This window comes from Phascolarctos cinereus, unplaced genomic scaffold (genome assembly GCF_003287225.1).
Source record: "Phascolarctos cinereus isolate Bilbo 61053 unplaced genomic scaffold, phaCin_HiC Scaffold_4;HRSCAF=312, whole genome shotgun sequence".
NCBI classification, from domain to species: Eukaryota; Metazoa; Chordata; class Mammalia; order Diprotodontia; family Phascolarctidae; genus Phascolarctos; species Phascolarctos cinereus.
The window spans coordinates 458,725,858-458,749,059 of record NW_027555847.1 but is presented as its reverse complement, the minus strand read 5'-3'; the positions used below and the strand labels follow the sequence as shown (position 1 = coordinate 458,749,059).

The window sequence follows — 23,202 nt, the reverse complement described above, 5'->3', positions numbered from 1 at the left end:
CTTCTGGCATAGCCTTCAAAAAACTAAGTTAACCTCCACACCATAATGAGGCATCAGAATATGACATTAGAAAAAGATTTCTGTACATTCCCTAAAAATATACGGAATCTTAAAAAGAAGTCCCAATTCTGAGATTCTAAGTGTGGTCTTAATAGTCCTGAATTCTAACTCTGTAACTGTCTTAAATCACATCTCCAATTCTAGGATTTTTGACCATTGTTATTAAGGCAGTGGTATTATGCAATAAGTGAAAAAAATCCCCATTGAACTCAGGCAAAAAAAAAAAAACCACCCACTCTATTTTGCCCTGTGGTCATTTCTATAGACAGTAACTATTTAGCTGGAATATAATCCAATATTTCTAATTATCTTAATAGGCAAGCTTTTTCCTAAAGTTAAAAAAAAAAGACAACAGGAGTCTAAAGAAAAGGTGGATCCGGGACAGCTAGATGGCGCAGCAGATAGAGCACCAGCTCTGAAGTCAGGAGGACCTGAGTTCAAAGGTGGCCTCAGACACATAACACTCATTAGCTGTGTGACTCTGGGCAAGTCACTTAACCCCAACTGCCTCACAAAAAAAAAAAAAGAAAGAAAGGGTGGATCCAAGAGTTGATATGGAGATAGAATCAATAAGACTGACAAATTAATCAGATATAATAGCCATCTCTGCAATTTTCAGGTTTAATCACTTAGATACTAAGAAATTACAAAATTAACAGTGAACTTCCATTGCTTTAGTCATTTGGAAATGGCCAGAATTATCTGGATATTTTCAATAAAGCATCATAAAGCCATAGATGTTTAAAACTACAAGGAACCTTGGAGTTCAGCTCATTTAGCCTCCTGATTTGGGTTTTGACCTCAGTCGCACAGATAATTGCTTCTGTTCTGTTCTTTTCTTGGCATGTACAGCTGTGCCAAGTAAATCTTTGTGCCTAAATTTAATCTGAACCCATCCATATTCCTTAAGTTACCAATAATCAGGAGTTCTCTATGCCAATGAAATCACAGGTCTATTTCATATACTGTCTTATAAAAAAAGATTATTACTCTTAGATATGAATTTATTAGTATAATGGGAATTAAAATTTCTTCACTGTTGCTACCTCAAGATGGTGGCAGTTTTGAGAGGAAAAGGAAAAGGAAAGATGGAAGTAAAGTAGGTTTATATTAATGCTAACAAAGTTATATATAAAAGCAATAATCCTTTATTATGAGATAGAATAAGAAATGGACCTATGATTTCATTGGTAGAGAGAACTCCAGGATGAGGAGACTCCATCTATCAATGCAAGTCACTACCTTCTCTGCAACTTACCTTAGAAAGTTGCCTAGAGTACTGAGAGGTTAATCAATTGACTGAGGGTCACATGGCCAGTATGTGTCAGAGCTAGGACTTTGATCCAGTTCTTCCTGACTTTGAGCCAAATTCTCACTTCCCTATACCATATTTGGTATCTGAATAAATCTTCAGACTCAAGTATCCCCTTTAGTTTATTGCACCATCTTAAATCTATTTTATTTATTGTGATAAAACTCCAGTGGCATAATAAATTTTCATTGGTTTTATTACAGCACACATCATCTTTGGTGTATATTAAATAATTTGTCTATAATGCTGTCTCTCTGGGTTAACACCAGACCTTACAAGCTATTTAAACCATACAATTTTCTCAAAATGAGTTTCTGATAGATTAAGTTAAAATCTGAAACAAAAAATATTCACTTTAATTTCTTGTTCACATCAGGGATTGTATAGGGGTTGATTATTGTTTTTCCCCTTCAGTAATTAATGTTTTTCCTGAGAGGCAATGTGGTATAGCAGATAGATGGCTAACCTTAGAGGTAGCTAGACCTTGGTTCAAGACCTGTTTCTAACACATATTATCTATATAATAATTATAATTAATATTTATATAGCACTTAGTATGTGCCAGGTGCTGTGCTAAATGCTTTAAAAATACTGTCATATTTGATCCTCACAACAACCCTGGGAGATAGGTACTATTAATATTCTCATTTTTACAGGTGAGAAAACTGAAGCAAACAGAGGTTAAGTGACTTGCCCAAGCTTCCACAGCTAATAAGTATCTGAGGCTAGATTTGAACTCAGGAAGATGAGCTTTCCTGACTCTACACATTGAGCCGCCTAGTTGCCTTGTATATCATCTTCAGCAAGTTATTTAACCTTTCAGTGCCGCCAAGCAACTCTCTAGGACCATCAATTACAGCTCTTCATTGGTAGAAGGAGTTTCCATACCAAAAATACCTCACATTGATGAAATTACATAGTGACTCCTCCCTCTTCCACTCCTCCCCTCCTCAATGACTTTGATAATCATATACTTCTCTTTATTTGCCATAATGGTTATACTCCTGAACCAAATATCAAACCTATCCATAGATCATAGATTTAGATTGGGAAGGAAAGCTAAGGGTTATTTAATCAAACCTGATCATTTTACAGATGAGGAAACTAAGTCCCAGAGGTATTAGTTCACTTGTCCAAGGTCACACAAGCAAAAAGTGGAAGAGCTAGGAATGGAACTAAAGTCCAAAGACTATCAATCTAATATTTGTTTCACTATACCATGCATTAAGTCACAAATAACCAAACTGTAGAAACTTAAAAATATTTCAAAATATTCCATGTCTAGATTTAACCAATCCTTGCTTATTGGATATAGGATTAATATAAATGAATTAAATCTGTAGATTTTTCTCAATTCTAACATCCACCCCACCTTCAGTGTTAAACAGGAATAGAATTAATTCACTTAACATTTCAATTTTGCTCTTTACCCTTCAATGAAAGACTAAAGGCAGTGGGAAAAAATACTTCCAAAGTGGGACAAGTGGGCAACAAGAGAGAAAATAAGATGTGGATGTTATATGACCTAGATCACCAGTCTTTGAATAATTGTGATATGTAATACTAGTCAATAAAATGGTTTAAGGTTAAAAGATACTGGAATTTGGAAAAGCAAAACAAAGATAAATAAATAAGTCCCAGACAATTGAACCTAAGATCTAATGTGATCCTGCTGACAATTAGTATGATTAACTATAAAATACTCAAGGAGAATTGGATTCTTATAAGAACATAAGACTTAACGTTATCAAAACAATGACTCAGTATACTTTATTTACTTTGTATATATTTTGTGTATACTGCTATGTTTACATGTTACTTTCCCTTTAGTAGAATGGGAACTCCTTGAGGACAGCGACTGTTTTAATTTTGACTTTTTATCCCTAGCACTTGGCATAGTGCCTAGCACATAGACACTTCACAAAGCCTTGCTGATTGATTATAAGTCTCACTGAATCACATTTTGTACATGTGCAACTGTTGCCATTCACTCAGGTTGTTGATGTGCCTGAATATCCCTGACTTCCCATTAGTAAATTGGATAGGCCTATGTCATGAATTTATGCATATTCTTCTTGGAGGCATTTCTATATTTGGCTGTAGAGTCACTTAGGGTAGTGGAGGGACAACTTTTCCTATTAAAGTCCCCTCTCCTGCAGCTGGGTGGTGCAGTGGATAGAGCATGGGGCTTAGAATGGGGAAAATCATCTTCATGAGTTCAAATCTGGCCTCACACACCTACTAGCTATTTGACCCTGAGCAAGTCTCTTAATCCTGTTTGCCTCAGCATCTCATCTATAAAATGAACTAGAGGAAGACATGGCAAACCAATCTGGTGTCTTTGCCAAGAAAACACCAGGTGGGGTCATGGAGAGTCAGATACAATGGAACAACAAAAATCCTACAGAGAAAAAAAATAGATCCACAATAAAATGGAAAAAACAAGCAACTTAATGGCATATGAGGAATCTAAGGTTCCAAGAGACTGACCTAAGATATTACCAGTAGTAAGTGGAAGAGTCCAAAGTCAAATCCCAGGTCCTCTGACTTTAAAACTAGAATGCTTCTTCCTGGAACTCATCTGCTTCTAAAGTTGAAAAATGATCTTAAATTTTAATTCAGTGAGTATGCATATACATGGGTGAGCACACAGTATTTTGTGTTATTGCCTGCTTAAGAGAAAGCAATAGTAGCAGAGAAGAGAAGAAAAGGCTAGAAGATGAAAGGAAATAGGAAGGGACAAAAAAGAAGAGAAAAAAACAGGAAGAGACAGTAACTGAAGACCTTGGATAAATGTTCAAGTCCAGGCTCCACCACTTTCCTGCTGTATGACCTTAGACAAATTATTGCAGCTCTCTCAACCTCAGCTTCTATATACATAAAATGAAAACACTAAATTAAATTCTATCTAAGGTCCCTTCTAGCTCTAATATTCTATAAACTCTATAAGTCATTCAGCCTGTCAGGGCTTCAGTTTCCTCATCTGTAAAATGAGAAAGTTGGACTAGGTGACTTCTACCATTCCTGCTCCAAAAATGCCAAAGAAGATAAAGATAAAGAGAGAGACATAGAAAGATACCTCATATGAGAGAAAGAGAAGAAAAGAAAGAGGAAAAGATAAAAGGAAAAGGCAAAAAAGGGAAAAGTTCTGAGGTGAGTTAAAAGTAAATTGTTTTTGTTATGTCCCATTGTTCACTTGAGTTACAGGCTTCAGAGAATGTTATAACCTATTATCACTGCCCTTTGAATTTCCTATCAGTTGATTAACCACTACACACACAGCTCAGCAACTCTGCTTTAAGTAGGATAGCCATCTGGCACATAAATTGTTCTCTGGGCAGCAGTAGTTGTAACCAAGTTAATAACTCCTCACAAGGTACTTACCAAGGTCAAAGGAAATCAAGTCCACTGGGGAGAGGTTTTTCATTCTGCTTTTAGAGTAATTCAATCCCGCTTAATTTAACAAACATTTGCTAAGCAGTCTGTGGTGTTAGAGGTACCATGCTAAGGTTGGCGATGCAAAAACATAGTATCTACGGTTAAGGAGCTGACAGTGTATTAGGGGAGATAAGAGGAGTTCACAAAAAGTTGAAACATGATGAATCCATAGAGAATATAAAAACAGAAAAAAAGAGAGACTTGTCACTTCTAGCTGAGAAGACAGCATAAGTTGGGCCTTGAAGGAAGAGCAGAATTTCAACAGGAAAGAGTTGTTGAGAGAGTCTTTGTAGGTCTGTGCGGGATGGGGAAGATACTATGCATTCAAAGGCATAGCTGAAGGTGAGAGAGGACTGAAAAAGATGAGAATGAAATGTATAGTGTGTGGAAGGAAGTAGTATAAAATTAGGCTGGAAAGATAGATTTGAGATAGATTTTAGAGTGCTTTGAATACCAAGATTAGGAGTTGGTACTTTTTTTCCAGTAGTCAATTGAGATTTTCTAATAGATAACATAAGAGAGGGCAGATATAAGGGAGGGATGAAAATGATGACCTAATCTGATGGAGTTTGAGTATCTTCAGGATATCTATGTAAAGATAGTTGGGAAGGAAGGATTGCCACTCAAGGGAGAAGTTAAGGCTGAAGACAAAGATTTAAGGTCATCCATGTGAAGACAATAACTGGAACTAAATGAGTGAAGAGATCTCCAAGGGAGACAATAAAGATAGAAGATCAAAAAATAGAGCCTTGAGAGATCATTTAATAGGCAGGAGAAGGGAAACCCTGCAAAAAAGGCAAAAAAGAGCAAGATTGAACTGGTCCTAAAGAGCTAAGTGTTTCAAAATATGAAACGTAAAGGAATGTCAGTAAGGACAAGGTGATCATCTGCTTCACATGTTAGAGGCCAAGAAGAAAGAGGACTGAAAAATATCCACTGAGCCATTCCTCAGTCCGTTTTCACAAGAATAAAGGCAAGCCATCAACAATTATCTGCAAAAATGCACCAAAATCACTAATGATAAGAGAAATCCACATTTAAACTTTAAATTATACCAAATATTCATTAGATTACAAAGTTGACAAAAAAGAAAAATGATAATTGTTGGAGAATCAGCACATTGATGCACTGTGGGCGGAGCTGTGAATTAATCCAACAATTATAGAAAGCAATTTGAAACTACAATCAAAAGATCACTAAACTGTGTATACTCTTTGATCCAGTGATACCACTAATAGGCATATGTCCCAAAGAGATCAAAGAAAGAAAGGAATCATATGTACAAAAATATTTTATTGCAGCACTTTTTGTTGTGACAAAGAATTTAAAATAATGAATAGCTATCTAATGGAAAATGGCTAAGCAAATTGTGATATATGAATGATAAACCATTATTACATTAAAAGAAGCAATGAAAGGGATGGATTAAAAAAACATAGGAAGATTTGTTTGAATTGACCCAGAGTGAAATGAGTAGAATAGCACAATTTATACCACAACAAAAATGTGTAATGCAAAGCTACTATGAAAAACTATGATAATCATGATTTCAGAAGGATAATGAAGAATGCTTACAACCTCTTGATAGAGAGGTGATTGACATGTAGTGTGAGACATACATTTTTGGACACAGCCAATGTGCTCGATTGAATCTATTTGTTAAAAGGGAAAGAAAGAGATCTTATTGGAGAGGAGAGACTTGTGAGGAAGAAGTAGGACAGTAATAAATAGTGATACAAAAAGGAGAAAAGAAAGAAAAAAGTCAATGAAACATATAAAAAATACACAGAAGAGAGCAGAAGGAAGCAAAGAAGAGGAAATAGACAACCAGGGCAGGATTGGAACTGCCATATTAAATTTAATACATATTTTAAAAATAAACTGTACATAATAAAGATTCACATATACACCATATAAAATCCTCCATCTCTGTTCTTTTCGTAGGAAAATGTTTATGTTTGTTGATACTTGTCAAGTTTATAATAATAATAATAATAATAATAATAATAATAATAATAGTTTTCAAAAAATGAAAAAGGCCATTAATTTGGCTATGGTTTCCCTAGTAGCTTTTCCAAGAGCAATTTAAGTAGGATAGTAGGGATAAAAGTCAATTCATAAGGATTGAGGAGTGGATGATAGGTGAGGAAGTAAAAGAAGCAAATGTTGCTAATTCAGGAAGTTTTATAGTGAAAAGGACAAATATTCAAATATCAATAAATTAAGGGGACAGCAAATCTATGAATGTTTTTTTTAAAAAGATATTTGAGACATATCGGCATGTCTCAGAGTTAGAAGATTTGAATCAATTCAAGCTCCTTCTATGACACATACTAGCTCTGTAACCCTGGGTAAGTCACTCAAACTGTCAGTATACCTCAGACAATCTCTGAGGGCCTTTCCAGCTAGCTGTGTGTGTGAGACAGACAGACAGACACAGCTATGGCAAAGAATTCCTTTTATCTTTGAAATAACAGATCTATTCCAGAAAGAGATGAGGACCTAAGAATATTTATGAGCAGGGGAGAGAGTACTACTAATAGAGAGGGAAAGGTGCATAAAGAGATGATAGGAAGTGAAAATAAGAGCACTAGTGGAAAGTTAGCCTCAGCAAGGAGAGACATTCATCTTTTAAGAATGAATGATGGTAAATATAAGAGGATAAATTAAAACAGTGATTTTCAGGATTAGCTAATATGAACTGAAGGAGCTTATATTAATTAGATGTCTTCAATCTTTTCAAAAAGAAGGTAAGACTATCTGCTGGGACGATGGGGGGTGGTAAAGCAAATGGGAATTTGAGGAGAGTGGTAAAGATTTGCAGCTTGAGATAAACATTTTCAGACATGTGGAGAGTGTGATAGGGAGTGAACAAATGAACAAGAGCTTTCCTGCCAATGCGCCTGCCTGAACCAGGGACAGGATGCTTAGCTCTCCCACGCTTAACTCCAACAAAACCCGGTGGTTCACACCAGGCTGAATAATGATTTTTTAAAATCCAGTAAAAAACATTAAGTAACATAATTCATCCCAGAACTGGACAAAAAGTCAGCCAGAAACCCACAGGCATAGGAAAGGAAATTTCTGAAGCAAAGTGAGTGCCAATATAACCAGAGACAGGATACATGTAGCCAGCAAGACTCTGTGTCTACAGGTAGATTTCTCCCTGAGAAAATCTCAGGATGGTCAGAAAGCCACAGGGTAAGGACCTTGGAAGCCCCTATGGGCAGCAATCAGCATGGTGTAAGGCAGCCTAGATAAAGCAGCAAAGCACCTTAAAGACAAGAGGTGGCACATACCAGGCAAGTCAAACTGCCCTCTTGATGAGCGTCTTCTCTCCAACTATGATGGAGGTGGTCCAGTAACCTTAACCCAGGAAGGAACCTTGGGAATAGCAAATAAGCCAAACCACAGAACTGTTTCCAGCCCAACTCTCATATTGATCACTGAGGAAAGAGATCATTGTGGAGAAGGGGCCACCTTCCCCACCACAAACAACAACTGATGACCTGCTACCACCAACTGTCAGATAAGCCCAGGTGCCATAGGAGTGACAGCAACTCCCCCTTCCAGAACACTAGTTCTGTTTCCATTATAGCCTTCAAAGTCATTATGCAGCAAAGCGGCATCTGTGGAGAAGGAGCCAGCCCTCCCCACCAACTACCAACCATCTGCCACTCACATGCCAGGAAAGCCAGTCTAGCTGAAGGCACAAGGCACCCTGAGAGAGGCAGCAGGTGCCAGGCAACTCAAACCACCACAACCATCACTTTGACTATCACCTCCCCTCAGACCTTGATGGATACATCCAGGACCCGGAACACAGGAGCCATGAGATTATCAATGCTTCCAGCCCAACATTCTGGGATGCAACTCCTGTGGAGATGCAGCCAGGCAACTGCTCCTGCAGGTGTTATAGAGTCTTTTGAAGACCCAGAAAAGAAAGCTCTTGTCACCAAAGTCCTTGGTACATTCAAATTCATTCAACATTAGAAGCTGAAATGATTATGTCAGTGGAAATGATACTACAGAAGATGCATTAACATCTGCTTTGCAGACCATGGACCTTTTCCCTCTGATCTATAGCTGAAACCTTCCATATGTTGTCTTCCTTGTTAGAATATAAGCTCCTTAAGAGTAGGGACCATCGCACTTCTACATTTATATCCCTGCTGCTTACCACAGTGCTAAGTAGTAAGTTCTTAATAAATTAGGGATATAGGACATAGTAAGTCCTTAATAAATGCTTTATTCATTCAACATGGTACTACAGCAGTTCAACTGGAACATTCCAGGCTCAGGGGATCTGAGATCCATAACATTCTAACTTGAGATGCCAAAAAAGATCTTGAAGGCTCAGTATTCTGAACTTCAAAGATCAGGGAAGTCTAACCTCAGAAGGTAGAGATCAGAGCAAAAATTCAACAGATCCTAAGTGAAGGCCAAAGCAGGACTAAATACTTAAATCAAAAGCATAGCAAGTGTTGAACTCTGGCCCCGGCACAAAGCCTTAATTCATAAACTAAAGCTGTAGAGTATTAACCAAACAGTATTAGCATTTTTTGCAATCCTAACTCAATAACAACTGCAGACAGAGACTCAAAGAAAAAAAAATTGATCTTCTACAAGTACTACATGAATGCTTAGAAGAAACTAAGCAAGATTAAAAATGCAATAACAGCTCTGGAGGAAAGAAGTGGGAAAAGAATAAGCAGCTTTGAAGAGAAAGTAATAAACCTTACCAAAGAAATGTAATCCTTGCAACATAGAATAGACAAAACAGAAATAACTGATCCTATGAAATAGTTAGAAATATTAGAAAAAAATTAAAAGACTGAAAGAGATTATTGGTAAGAGAGCTGATGTCAGAAACAATGAACTTTAAATAAATTAAAAGAACAAGGAAGAAATTACCTTTCAGATCTATGCATAGAGCAGCAGTTCAAAAACAAATGACCATGAAAACACGTAAAGAAGAGGTAATTTAGGAATCATTGGATTATCTGAAAACAGTAATTAATAAAAAAAATCCTGGATATCATATATCAAGAAATCATAAATGAAACTGCCTGGATCTATTAGAATCAGAGGGCAAAGTAAAAATAGAAGGAATCCACTTATTCCTGAAAGGAACCACAAAAGGAAAATTTCCGAGAATGTCATAATCCAGAGTTTGTTCAGCAAAGAAAAAAAATATTGAAGGCAAACAGAAAGCAGCAGTTCAAGTGCCAAAGAACTGCAGCCAGCCTCAGACAAAATCTTACCCCTTTTACTAAAAATGAGAGCATATTTTAGAAAATAATATTCCAAAAGACAAAAGATAGAGTTTTGCGACCAAAAATAGTTTACCCTGAAAAATTGAGTATAGTCCTGGGGGATAGGAATAGGGAGAATGATGGATAAAGAATTTTTAAGCATTCATGATGAAAACATAATAGCTAAGAAACAAATTTGATATAACATCGGAGTCCAGAGAAACCTAGAAAAGAAAATTTATTTGAGCAATTAGAATTAGCTGATGATGTAGTACTAACATTCTGATAAAAGAAGAAACATGTACAGAACATATCTTTAAGGGGTATTGAGGAAGTTAAATGATAAAAACAGAGGATCTCCCAATGGATAAATAGCCAAAGGATATGAACAATTTTCATAAGAAGGAATCAAAGCTATCTATAGTTATATGAAAAAATGCTCTAAATCACTATTGATTATATTAATGCGAAGTAAAACAGCTCTGAAGTACCACTTCACAGCTATCAGAAATGACATATGCTTGAGAAGGTGAGGGAAAATAGGTACATTATTGGTCTAGCCATTCTAAAGAACAATTTGGGACTATCCAAAAGTCTATAAAACTTTGCATACCCTTTCACCCAGCAATATCACCACTAGTCTGTACCTCAAAGAAATCAAAGAAAAAGGACCTATACACACCAAAATATTTATAGCATCTCTTTTTGTGGAAGAAAAGAATTGGAAATTGAGGAAGATGTCCATCAATTGAGGAATAGCTGAACGAGTTGTGGTATATGATTGTGATGGAGTATTACTGTGCTATAAGAAATGAGGAGCGGGAGGGTTTCAGAAAAACCTGGAAAGACTTACATGAACTGATGCAAAGTGAAGTGAGCAGAACCAGGAGAGCACTGTATACAGTAACAGCAATATCATATAATGATCAACTCTCTGAATGACTTGGCTATTCTCAGCAATACAATGATCCAAGAAAATTCTGAAGGATTCATGATGAAAAATCCTATCCACCTCCAGAGAAAGAACTGATGGAGTCTAAATGCAGATTTAAGCATATTATTTTTCACTTTTTTTTATGGTGGTTTTTTTGGTCTACATATTCTTTCACAACATGACTAATATGGAAATATGTTTTACATGATTACATATGTATAACCTACATCAAATTGCTTACCATCTCAGGGAGGGGCCAGAGGAGGGAAGGAGGGAGAGAATTTGGAACTCAAAATTCTAAAATATGTATGTTAAAAATTATTTTACATGTAATTGGGAAAAATAAAATATTATTCAAAAAGTGGTGAAGGGGTAATTTCAGAAAAAATATGGGAAGATGTATGTGAACTGATGCAAAGTGAGATGAGAAGAGCTGGGAGACTGTGCACAGTAGAAGCAATGCTATGATGATAATCAACTGTGAAAGACTTTTTTACTATTCTGATCAGTGCAGTGGTCCAGGACAGTTCCAAAGGACTCATAATGAGAGGGTATTGTCCATCTCCAGAGAGAGAACTGGGGAACTCAAAGTGGAAATTGTAATGTAGTTTTCTCGCTTTTTTTTTTGCCTTATGGTTGATATGGAAATGTGTTTTGCATGATTTCACATGTATCACTGATATCATTTTGCCTGCTTTATCAGTGGGTGGAGAGGTATAGAATTTGGAGCTCAAAATTTTGAAAGAAAGAAATGTTAAATAAATATGTATTTTTTTTAAACACAGAGGATCTGGGGATGGATTCATTCTGTTCTTAGAGCCTTAAGAGAGAAAGGAAAAGGGAGTGTATGAAGAGTAATGCATTATTGTATAAAGGAGGAAGAAGTCAGGAATTGGGGAATTTGCTGTTTCTCATATTTTGATATGTGTGTGAAGAATAATACGCAAACATGGAGAAAGAAATGAGGGAGTGGCCATCAAATGAACTTTACTCATTGTCTGAAATGGACAAAGAAGATACACACACAGAATTTGACTTATAAATATATCAAGCAATGGTCAAAAGAATGGGAGAGTTAAAAGGAAGGATAATACATGGAATAGAATAGTCTTAAGCAAAAGAAACTTTCTGAACCTGAAAAAAGGATTGAAAAGGGGAAAGAAAATACAATAAGAGAACTAAAATCTAAACAAGAACCTTAAATTGCCTCTTAGATAACTGGGGAATAAACCAAACAAATTTTGATACGTGTACGTAACCAAATGTTATTGTTCCCTAAGAAGGTATGGACTATTTTGAAGAATCCTGGGTAGTATGAATTGAGACAAAAATTAAATGAGCAGAATCAGGAGAACATGTTATACATGGACAACATTATAAAGAAAAACAACTTATTTCTGACCAAGGAAATGGCCATCCATGTCTCTAGAACACCTTTGATGGAGCATGTTACCCACCTCCTGACAGAGAAGTAATGGAAACAAGGTGTAAAAACATAATTTTTTTGGACATGGTCACTGTGTGGATTCATTTTGCTTGATTATGTTTAATACTTAATAAGGGTTTTTTCCCCTTTCTCTCAGTTAACTAAGGAAGTAATGAGAAGAGACAAAAGAGTTAGCAAAAATGATGCCAAAAAAAGACCATTGAAACTCTTTTTTAAAACAGAGAACAGAAGGAAATTCAGAAGAAAGCACAGAGGACAGTTTTGAAAGTAATGTGTAGAATTTATTACATACTTTTTAAAAAAGCAAGTGGCTTGAAATGGAAATTCATAGTATAAAATAGAATACAGTTTTATGTTCTGTGTTTGTGTCTTCTTGTAGTTTAATTTTAGAATAAATAAAATGAATTTTTAAAAAAAAATTTAACAAAAGGACTGTTGTAAAATGGTGAAGCTCAGTGGAGGTTAAAAAGAATAAATGTGTAATGTACCCTAGTCAGCTCAATTTTGTGTTTTACTTAAACATTTTTCTATAGCTTGGGAGTGGGAGCAGAGAATGTGATTGGTAACAGATACCCAAGACTGGTTGGCACAAGTGGATAAAGGATTCAAGGATGAAAAAGAGGAATTCATGGAAATAAATGGCATACCATTGAGTGAGCACAAGTTAGTAAGAAAAGTGAGGCCAGAACAGATTTTGTGGAATAGGAGGAAATGGAAGCATCAAGGGAGCAGAGATAAAGGCAGAGAGCCAGGTTTGGGGAGAATAAGAGAGGGGGAGAGGTAGAAGGACAAGAGAGTGTGTTCAGTCAGAGAAGGTATTTGGGGTTCTGAATACTTTCTGCTAAATAAAGAAATGTTAATTTTCTTTGTCCTAAAACTATTTCAAGGGATCATAGGATTTACAACTGGATGGAATCTTAGACATCTTCTAGTCTTCTCAATTTTTAGATCCCAAAGAAGTTGGGTCATACAGAGAATAAATAGCTAAGCCAAAATTTGAACTCATCTTCTCCTTCAAATACAGACAAGGTTCTATTAAAATCTAAGAATCCATAATTTGATGAGAAAGAGCCAGATCATGTTTTTTCCTTATTTTATAGCTCAGCAACAAAGGTTTTCTCAGTCTTAGTCTTCCATAACTTCCATAACCTCCTTAGTCTGTCCTTATGTAGATACTGCCCTTACAACTCATTCTGCCCCCAACCCACCATCCACCCCTCCTATGGATTAATTGATATAGGCCTTTCTTGAGAGGCTGTTGCCAGAACTGAATGCCTGTCCCATAGGTGGATATGCCATGGGTTTTACAAGTTCTTCGGATCTACTTCATCCTTCTTTCTCCTCTTCTAACTTTGTACTCATCACATGTCACTTCCTATATTTAATGAGCATGTTTGTCACCAAGGTGTTTCAAGTTGTACTTCTCCTCTAAAAGCTTTCTCCATGAAATCTTCCTTTACTCAAGGAGAATAGCTTGTGCATTTCACAACCCCAAAACTAGAAACACTCTGCCTCAGTAATGTAAATTATGTGTAACAAAGGTAAGCCCATTAGAACATACACTTTGACTGCATGGGGAATGGGACAAGGGCTTCTGACCCCTACAAAATGGTGTACAAAAACAGAGATGTTTAGCTGGTTCCTATATTAAGGGGAGGGTGGCCCGTGGAGCCAATCAATGCACATGATCCAAAGAGATTGCCCCTGTTACATATGTAAATACTTAACTGTGCTTTTGATGGCCTTTTTTTTGTTCTGAATATTATATAGTCCAATGCATAAATTATTCTACATTGGTATTGGGCTCTAGAATGTAAGTTCTTAGAGGGAAAGGATTTTTTGTCTTGAATAGCTTTACATCTCATAAACACTACTGATAGCGAGGAAGGGAATATTCTGGAGACAAGGGCATAGATAATGAAGAAGTAAGCTCTTAGAGGTCTGAAATTCTTTCTTTTTTGTCTTTTTATCACCATTTCCTAACAAAATGTTTTGCATATGTTAGGTACAGAATAAATGCTTGCTGAATTATTGAATTAGTAGAACTGCAACTGCTCACATAATCCCTATAGTGCTAAAGTCCTCTGAAATGGTGTTGGTTTACAAAGTGAATGGCTTGACATTTCTAAAGATAATTGGTTTGACTAGGGAAAGGCTTCCCCTGAAAAAGTTTCTTTGGGGACCTGGAATTTAAACCTGCACTGCTAAATAGAACTATCAGATTAGTGGAACAACTAATGAAGCAGCATGATATTGGGGAAAGAGTGCTAAACTTAGATTCTGAGGAGACCTGGGTTGGACTCTCACCTCTCTCATGACTTATTACTTGATTACAAGAAAGTCCTTAAATTTCCCTGAGCCTCAGTTTCTTTCTCTGTAAAGTGGAGATAATAATGCCTTTAGCCCCTACCTCTGAATATCATTTTGAGACTCAATAGAGGTAACATAATATAAAGCATTTTGTAAACCTTAAAGTACTATTATTATAGGATAGAAATTTCCAAACCATTGTATTGTTTTTGCATTATGAGTAATAATAGAAACCTCCCTCTTCATTTACAAAATGAATTTATAATATAAAATGTTCCCTTTTATATTTATCATAGTAGGCAATTGAAGATCACAATGTTACCTACTTAAAACAAAGGAAATTTAGTAGTAGTTGTAGTAGTGGCTAGAATTTGTATAGTGCTTTAAGGACCACAAATTGCTTTACAAATATTATCTCATTTTATTCTACCTGGGAAGTGGCTATTATTATCCCCTTTTTATAAATGAGGAAATGAGGCAGAGAGGTTATGTGATTAGTCCAAAGCCTCACAAATGGTAAGTAGGTGTCCATGGCTGGTTTTGAACTCAGGTCTTCTTAACCCCAGGTTAGGCACTCTTTCCATTGCACCACCTCGTTGCTGCACTAACTACAAATATGTCATGTTTTTTGGTCACTTTTTCAAAAAAAATCAGAGGATTACTTACACATGTTTACTTTTTAACCACCTTGTATAACTAAAATAGTGAAAGATACTATGATTTAGTGAAAAGGAGAAGAGAAAGAGAAGATAATAAGCATTTTATATGAAACTTATTCTGTGCCAGGCATTATGATAAATGTTTTATTCTTTTTCTCTCATTTGATCCTCTCAACAACCCTGTGAGGTAGATGCTGTTATCATTCCCATCTTGCAGTTGAGGAAACTGAGGCAAACAGATATGAAATGACTTACCCAAGGTTACACAGATAGAAAGTATCTGAGATCAAATTTGGACTCCAGTCTTCCCAATTCCAGACCTAGTGCTCTATCCACTGCACCCCCTGTCTGCTGAGCATTGGACTTATAAGCAGAAGACCTGAATTTAAGTTCCAACTCCACCTCCTTACTAACTGGGCAAGCCACTTAAACTCTGTGATCTTCAGTTTCATTATCTATAAAATAAGGTTAATCATTCTTGCACTATCTTACAAGATTATCTTGAGAAAAGGGTTTTATAAACTGCAAAGTCCTATTTATAAAGCACTAAATACCAGCTTTTCTGTGATCTGTAGATTGATAACTAATGTTTTATTTTTCCCCTCCAGATCTTGGCCATTGTATCCATTCTATTCATCGTGCTATCCACCATTGCCCTGTCTCTCAACACCCTACCTGAACTTCAAGAAGTGGACGAATATGGTCAGCCCAATGACAACCCACAGTTAGCACATGTTGAGGCTGTCTGCATAGCCTGGTTTACAATGGAGTACCTTTTACGCTTCCTGTCCTCACCAAATAAGTGGAAGTTCTTTAAAGGTCCATTAAATGTCATTGATTTGCTGGCCATTTTGCCATATTATGTCACCATTTTCCTCACTGAGTCCAACAAGAGCGTGCTCCAGTTCCAGAACGTCAGGAGTGGTACAGATCTTCCGTATCATGAGGATACTCCGGATCCTGAAACTTGCCAGACATTCAACGGGCCTCCAGTCTTTGGGATTCACTCTGAGACGGAGTTACAATGAACTGGGCTTGTTGATACTCTTTTTAGCAATGGGGATAATGATATTTTCTAGTCTTGTGTTTTTTGCAGAGAAGGATGAAGACGCTACTAAGTTCACCAGTATCCCTGCCTCCTTTTGGTGGGCCACCATCACCATGACCACTGTAGGGTATGGTGACATCTACCCTAAAACTTTATTGGGAAAAATTGTGGGAGGCCTCTGCTGTATAGCTGGTGTGCTAGTGATCGCACTTCCCATCCCAATCATCGTGAACAATTTCTCTGAGTTTTACAAGGAACAAAAACGTCAGGAGAAGGCAATTAAAAGGCGGGAGGCCCTGGAGCGGGCTAAAAGAAATGGAAGTATTGTTTCCATGAACTTAAAAGATGCCTTTGCTCGGAGTATGGAACTTATTGATGTGGCTGTGGAGAAAGTGGGAGATTCTGCCAACACTAAGGACTCAACAGATGATAACCACCTGTCTCCAAGCAGATGGAAGTGGGCCAGGAAGGCATTGTCTGAAACCAGCTCCAACAAATCCTATGAGAATAAGTATCAGGAAGTGAGTCAGAAAGATTCCCATGAACAGCTCAACAACACTTCTTCAAGCCCACAGCATTTGAGTGCTCACAAACTAGAAATGCTATACAATGAAATCACTAAGACTACACAGCCCCACTCACACTTGAATGCCTCCGACTACCAAGAGCAGGCTGAAAAACCACCAGTGTACAAGGAGGAGATTGAGATGGAGGAGGTGGCCTGCCCACAGGAGCAGCTGGCTGTGGCCCAGACGGAGGTTATCATGGACATGAGGAGCACCTCCAGTATTGACAGCTTCACCAGCTGTGCCACTGACTTCACAGAAACTGAAAGATCCCCCCTCCCACCCTATGCCAGCACTCACTTACAAATGAGATTCCCCCCTGACCCCACTGGGGCAGAAGAGCACCAAAGAGCCAAGGGACTCCCATTTTTAACACTCACCAGGGAAAAAAGTTCTGCCCCTAGAGATGCTATATTTGAATACACTCCAATTGACACCACTGGGAGCCCAGACTCAGTTGTACCCCATTCTGGGCTGCATGGTACTCTGCAATTTGACAGTGCAACAGAGAGTCCAAAAAGTTCTCTAAAAGGCAGCAATCCCCTTAAGTCCAGGTCCCTGAAAGTGAACTTCAAGGAGACCAGAGGCAGTGCCCCCCAGACCCCACCTAGCACTGCCAGGCCCTTGCCAGTCACTACTATGGCAGACTTTACTCTTCCCACAGCCCAACATATCAGCACCATTCTCTTAGAGGAGAATTCTCCCCAGGGAGAGAGACCCTTGCTGGGCACTGAGGTCTCAGGGCTCTGTCAAGGACCTGCAAAAGGTTCATCCCCTCTATTTCCCAAACAAAAACTATTTCCTTTCTCTTCAAGAGAGAGGAGGAGCTTCACTGAAATAGACACTGGAGAAGATGAAGACTTCTTAGAGCTCCATGGAGCCTCAGTGGACAGGCAGCCAGACCCCAGCACAAATTGCTGCGGGGATAAGCATAGTGATGGAAGAGACCCTTTAAGAGAAGAGACCAGTGCTCTCTGTTCCTCTCCACAAAATACAAGTCACAATTGTATGCAAGACATTTACCAAGCTGTGGGTGAAGTAAAAAAGGACAATAATCAAGAAGTGTACAAGATGGAAAACCATTTGTTTGCCCCAGAGATTCATTCAAATCCTGGGGAGACAGGTTATTGTCCTACGCGTGAAACCAGCATGTGACTAGTTAAAAAAGCAATAAAAACTTGTTTCTTAAAAACCACAATTAGTGAAGCCTATGAACTAAAAATGGGAAGCCTCCCCTATCCTTCCCCCCTCCCACAAAAACAAATGCATAAGATGTTATTTTTGCATGGCATGAACAGTTTAGTTTAAGTACTGTTTAAATAAAGAGTCGAGGCTGCTTTTTGTAACAAACAACCTAACACAAATGACTTCAAAACAGTGGATAAAATAAAAAGAGCTCTATCAGGAATTGGCATTCTGCAACGTCTGACATTTTTGATCCTTTCACTTACAATTAGACAAATTTTAAACTGTTTTAACTATTTTTGGGGTTCCAATGAATTTTAGAATTTTCACATGAAAGGATGAAATGTCAATGCATGCATTCATAACAATGTGGAAAAAAAAGGTGCTTCAAGCTTGCAAAATGCATCTATTTGTAAATAATGGATTTGGGGGAGCCAAAAATCTCAAGAATATATGGAATTAAATTTCCAGGGACACAGGTCCTTCCTTCATAGCCTGATGCCAGGAGGAGCTGTACAGACTTATGTTGCAAGATTGCAACCTCTATTTAAAGTATCTCACATACCTTGCTTTCTATTATGAGGCTCGTTAAGTCTATTAGTTTATTTAAGAGAATACAGTATTTTTAGTTCTCTGTGCTATGTCATCAGGTGCATTTTGTTTAATTTGCCTTTACTTAATTGTGGCATTTGTGGTTTGAAATATAACTCATGAGAATAGGCAAGATTTAATGACCAGAAATTAAGTTATTTGGAATTTTATATTAGAATTTGGCAATACCTAGCCATCATGACATTATCTATGATGGGAAAAAAAGAACAAAGACCATAGTTTAGAGCTGTAATGGACCTCAGGAGTCATAGAGTCTCACTCCCCTTGTTTTACAGATGAAGAAATGGAGGCCCACAGGGTGAGGTGACTTGCACAAATTCAAAGAGGTAATAAACATCAAAAATCAAATTAGAACTCAGGTCCTCTGACTCCAAAGCCTCCTTCCATGGCACCATGAAAAACCAGAACATACTTGGAGTTTAGAGCATTTTACCATTAATGAAGTGCTTTCCACGTAATGATCCACTGAGGTAAGTAACATAAGTGTAAGTGGCCTCATGTTACAGATGAGAAAACTAAGACCCAGCGAAGTTAACCATCTTATCCAAAAACACACAGTCTATGAATGGTAGAACCAGTACTCAACCTAAATCCCACCCTCCAATCTCTGGGCTCCCAGTCCAGTGCTTTATAACCTGATCTCCAAAATTCTTTCTATTTAAAAATAGTTTCTTAATGGTCATTTTGGTCCAAGCTTATTAACATATGAGGACTCATTTATCTTAGTAGCTACTATATTTTCCTTGAATCCAATATGGACTGCCTCCTCTCCTCTAGTAGGGTGCAGACATTCCAATAGGCACATAACATTGCTCTTCCCTAAAGACAGCCCTCATTTAATTTTTGGATGAGTATAAAGGAAATAGTCACTAAAGATGCCCACCATATTGCCAGTGGAAGGCATCTTGATGCACGGAAAAATAGCTCTATCCTGAGAAGCAAGAAATCTCAATTCTCTTTTGTACTCTGCCACTAGCTAGTTGGCCTTACAGAAGTCATCAAAACTCTCTGCCCCTCAGTTTTCTCATCTGTAAGAATGTGGCTTAAATGATTTCCTGTGTGCCTTCTTTTAGCTCTAAATTTCTGCATTTCAACAGTTTTTTTCAGAAATCTCTAAATTTGCTTGACTTTTATTAAGAACATGTGAATGTTTGGTGAGAGATGCACAGTTCAGAATACAATGGACCAAAATACAAGCACAAAATTGTTTTTGGTTTTTTTTATAAGAAACTACATTACAAATTTTATTACCAAATCACTTTCTTTTAATGATGAAATTAGTCTGTGTTTATAATCTACCTTAAAACTTTTATGAAATACCTTTTCTTTATGAATAGAATCTGGTCATTATCTCTCAGTTTTGAATGCAACTTGAAGCGGGGGGGGGGTTCTTAGTTGAAATACAGGTAGCCCTACAATGAATATAATTTTACATACCTATTTTCCACTATGCTTATGATTTACAAGGATTTTCACATTTAATTGTTCTGAAACATAGCTCTTACATGTTGTGATCATTAATCACATATGTTGATTTGTGTTGTTTGTTAGTTGATATTTTCAATGACTCAGACTAAATAAGAGTCAGTTTTTATATGCTTAAAGTGTTGGTCTGTATTTTCTATAGACAATTTTCCAGAATCAAGCCTAAAGGTATTTTCCAGAATACTTGCCTATGGGTTGAATATAAACAATAGCCACTTCAGAATGTGTCTACATGAAATGAGGTGTTGTTTGTTTTTTTTCTGAGTGTTCTATAATAATGGGTCCATTTTTTTAAATTGTGTCATTTGTCTGCATGGCACATGATGAAACAAAGAGTACAGACAGTTTTCTAGGGTGAATGTGTCTTACTCCCCAAAAAGTTCACCAATGACATATCTTTTAATCCTACCCCAGGTTCTGCCCACAGACCCCGACTCTACAACCCATGATTTTGAAAGCCTCCTCTCAGAAAAGCCCCTTCTTCAGCCTGAAGATTTTAAGGAAAGGCTATTTTATGACTGATAATTTTAAGAAATTCTTCTACCCAAAGTCCTTTCTCCAATTCTCCCTACATTTTTTGTGGTCAAAATCTTTAGTGAAAAGAAAAACACTTTATTCTTCAGGCAAACAATTTCACAAAGAGATATTTTGGGGGTCTGAAGGCTTCCAAGATGGTCTGGATAGTGTACTGAATGCTACCTGGAGGTTATTGATGCAAGGGGATATTCCTTACTGTTACCCCCAACTTAAAGCCTATTGACACTTGTCAGTGAGCAAAGAATGTCTGGATCTCAAAAGAAGTGGTTTGTGAGATGGATGATCTGTTTGTTCGGTTAAATCTAGCAACCAATATGAATTGCCACCAGGTTTTCTTGGCCACATCTGTTCATTTTAGAATAAAAATAGGCAAAATTATTAGGTCAGCCATGTCACTGCCTAATTCCCCCAGTACAGCTTCATTTAAACAGCTTGCCAGAACCAAAGTGCATTGGCAGTGCATGAACAAAAAGGAAACCAAAGTGCATGTATAGTGTGTCACAAAGAGGAATGAGTGCCTGCAGCGAGCACTAAAAGTTAGGACTGGAAAATTCTTCTTTAAACGGGAAAAACCAACCATATTGGGCCATGAAGATATTAGCGCCCATAAAGGGATGTACCAGGTTACTCAACAAAAAATATTTGCCATCTCATGTGTACAGGCTCAGAGAAGCAAATTACCATAAAAAACAATTATGATTTGAAAGCTTAAATATATCCCCTTGAACCACCAAAAATTCAAGGAATTATCCAGAGATTTTTTTTGTAATTGCCCAGTTTATTAAAAGTAGTGTTTTGCCAGTAAGCTATAACCATTTATTTTTAAAAGTTATTATTGATAGTGAATTATGGTCATTTAAACTGTTATCAATTGAATCACATTTATATTTATGATAATATAAAAATTTTGAAATTAAATCATTACCTTCTTGTTGGATTTAGAAAAAAAATCATTGTGGATCATGTAGCTGTTTCTTCTTCTGAGACCTTGGACATGAAATACATTAGACAGGAAATCATAAAAAGCTAATTGTTTTTCTGAAACAAAAATAAATAAAAAGTATTTGCAAATATTTTTAAGCTGTGTTCAAAACAGTAAGAAGAAATCTTCCCTTAAGAGTGGATTGAAGAATGGAATTGAAGTGGATTGTTTAACATTTTTATTCTGAGAATGTAAAATTGATAAATGCTTACCAAAATAATGTAACATGAATAAATGAAATTCTGATTTTTAATATATCTTCCTAGGAAACAGATGGTGAAATTGATCAGTTGCTATGAATTTCACCACATTGTCTATATGAAATCCAAACTGTAATTTCATAGAATTTGTTTCAAAGGGCATATAAATTACTATTCTAACCCAATGAGGAATAAGATTGCTTTTCCTCAAAATTCATTTTAAAATAGTTGGTTTCATTTCTATTTATCTAAAGAAGTTGCCTGTTATGATACCAAATAAGTACAGGGGAAAAATCAAACTTTAGAAAAATGTCTATAAAGATTTGTATTTTTTTAATTAACAATTTTGGTTATCATATTAAAAGCAAAGGGTTCTTAATGATTTTCTTAATAGCCGCATGATACAGCAAATTTTTGCTATTCTTTTTATTTTGAAAGTATTTTGTTTTGTCTTTCAATTCATGTGGATTTTGAATTTTGGTTAAAATTCTAAAAACAACTTGTTGAACCAGCCTTCTTTCCTTCCTGCTTGCCTACCTGTCTACCTTCCTTCCTTTTTTCCTTCCTTTCTCCCTGCCTACCTTCTTTTCTCCTGAAACAAGTCCTATGAAACTTGAATGAAAATGGAAATTTGAAAAGAAGGCACATTACCAATAAAAAAGGGAGAGTTCTAAACCCCCAAAATCTTAGAACACTTCCTAAATTGTTGAATTCCAACTTAAGGAATATTACCATTTATTTGTTGATTTCACTAATCATTTATGCTACTTGCCTGACATAATTGAATAAATGTTTATTTTTCTATTATTGCCATTTATGCATAACTTCTTTGCTAATCTTAAAAACTTTTAGCCTATAAACATGTATATATATATATATATATATATATATATATATATATATATACATATATATTTTAATAAAGAAAAAACCCTTCTTTAATAATAGGGCAATACGGGATGACCAGGAGTTACAAATGCAACAAAAGGAAATAGGTAGAAGAAAATATAAGTTAATAAGATGTTTTTAAATGGGGAAATATATATTTAGTATACATGTGCATATATTTATATAAGTAAAAAGAGGCACATATTAATAAGAATTTCAGAACTGAGATTATAAATCTAACTATAAATCCTCTGTTAAAGAAATCATTTGTAAAAACATTCCCA

The 23,202-nt window shown here is 36.5% G+C and overlaps 1 protein-coding gene across 1 annotated transcript in view; it reads left to right on the top strand.

The window, feature by feature from the left end:
* Window positions 1-22,799, top strand: part of KCNB2 (potassium voltage-gated channel subfamily B member 2) — a 478,952-nt gene extending 456,153 nt beyond the window's left edge. Inside the window, 2 exon segments of the mRNA XM_020971048.2 lie at window positions 16,024-16,334; window positions 16,336-22,799. Coding sequence (XP_020826707.1) covers window positions 16,024-16,334; window positions 16,336-18,184 — 2,160 coding nt within the window. The 3' untranslated portion in view covers window positions 18,185-22,799.
* The last annotated feature ends 403 nt before the right edge of the window (window positions 22,800-23,202 follow it).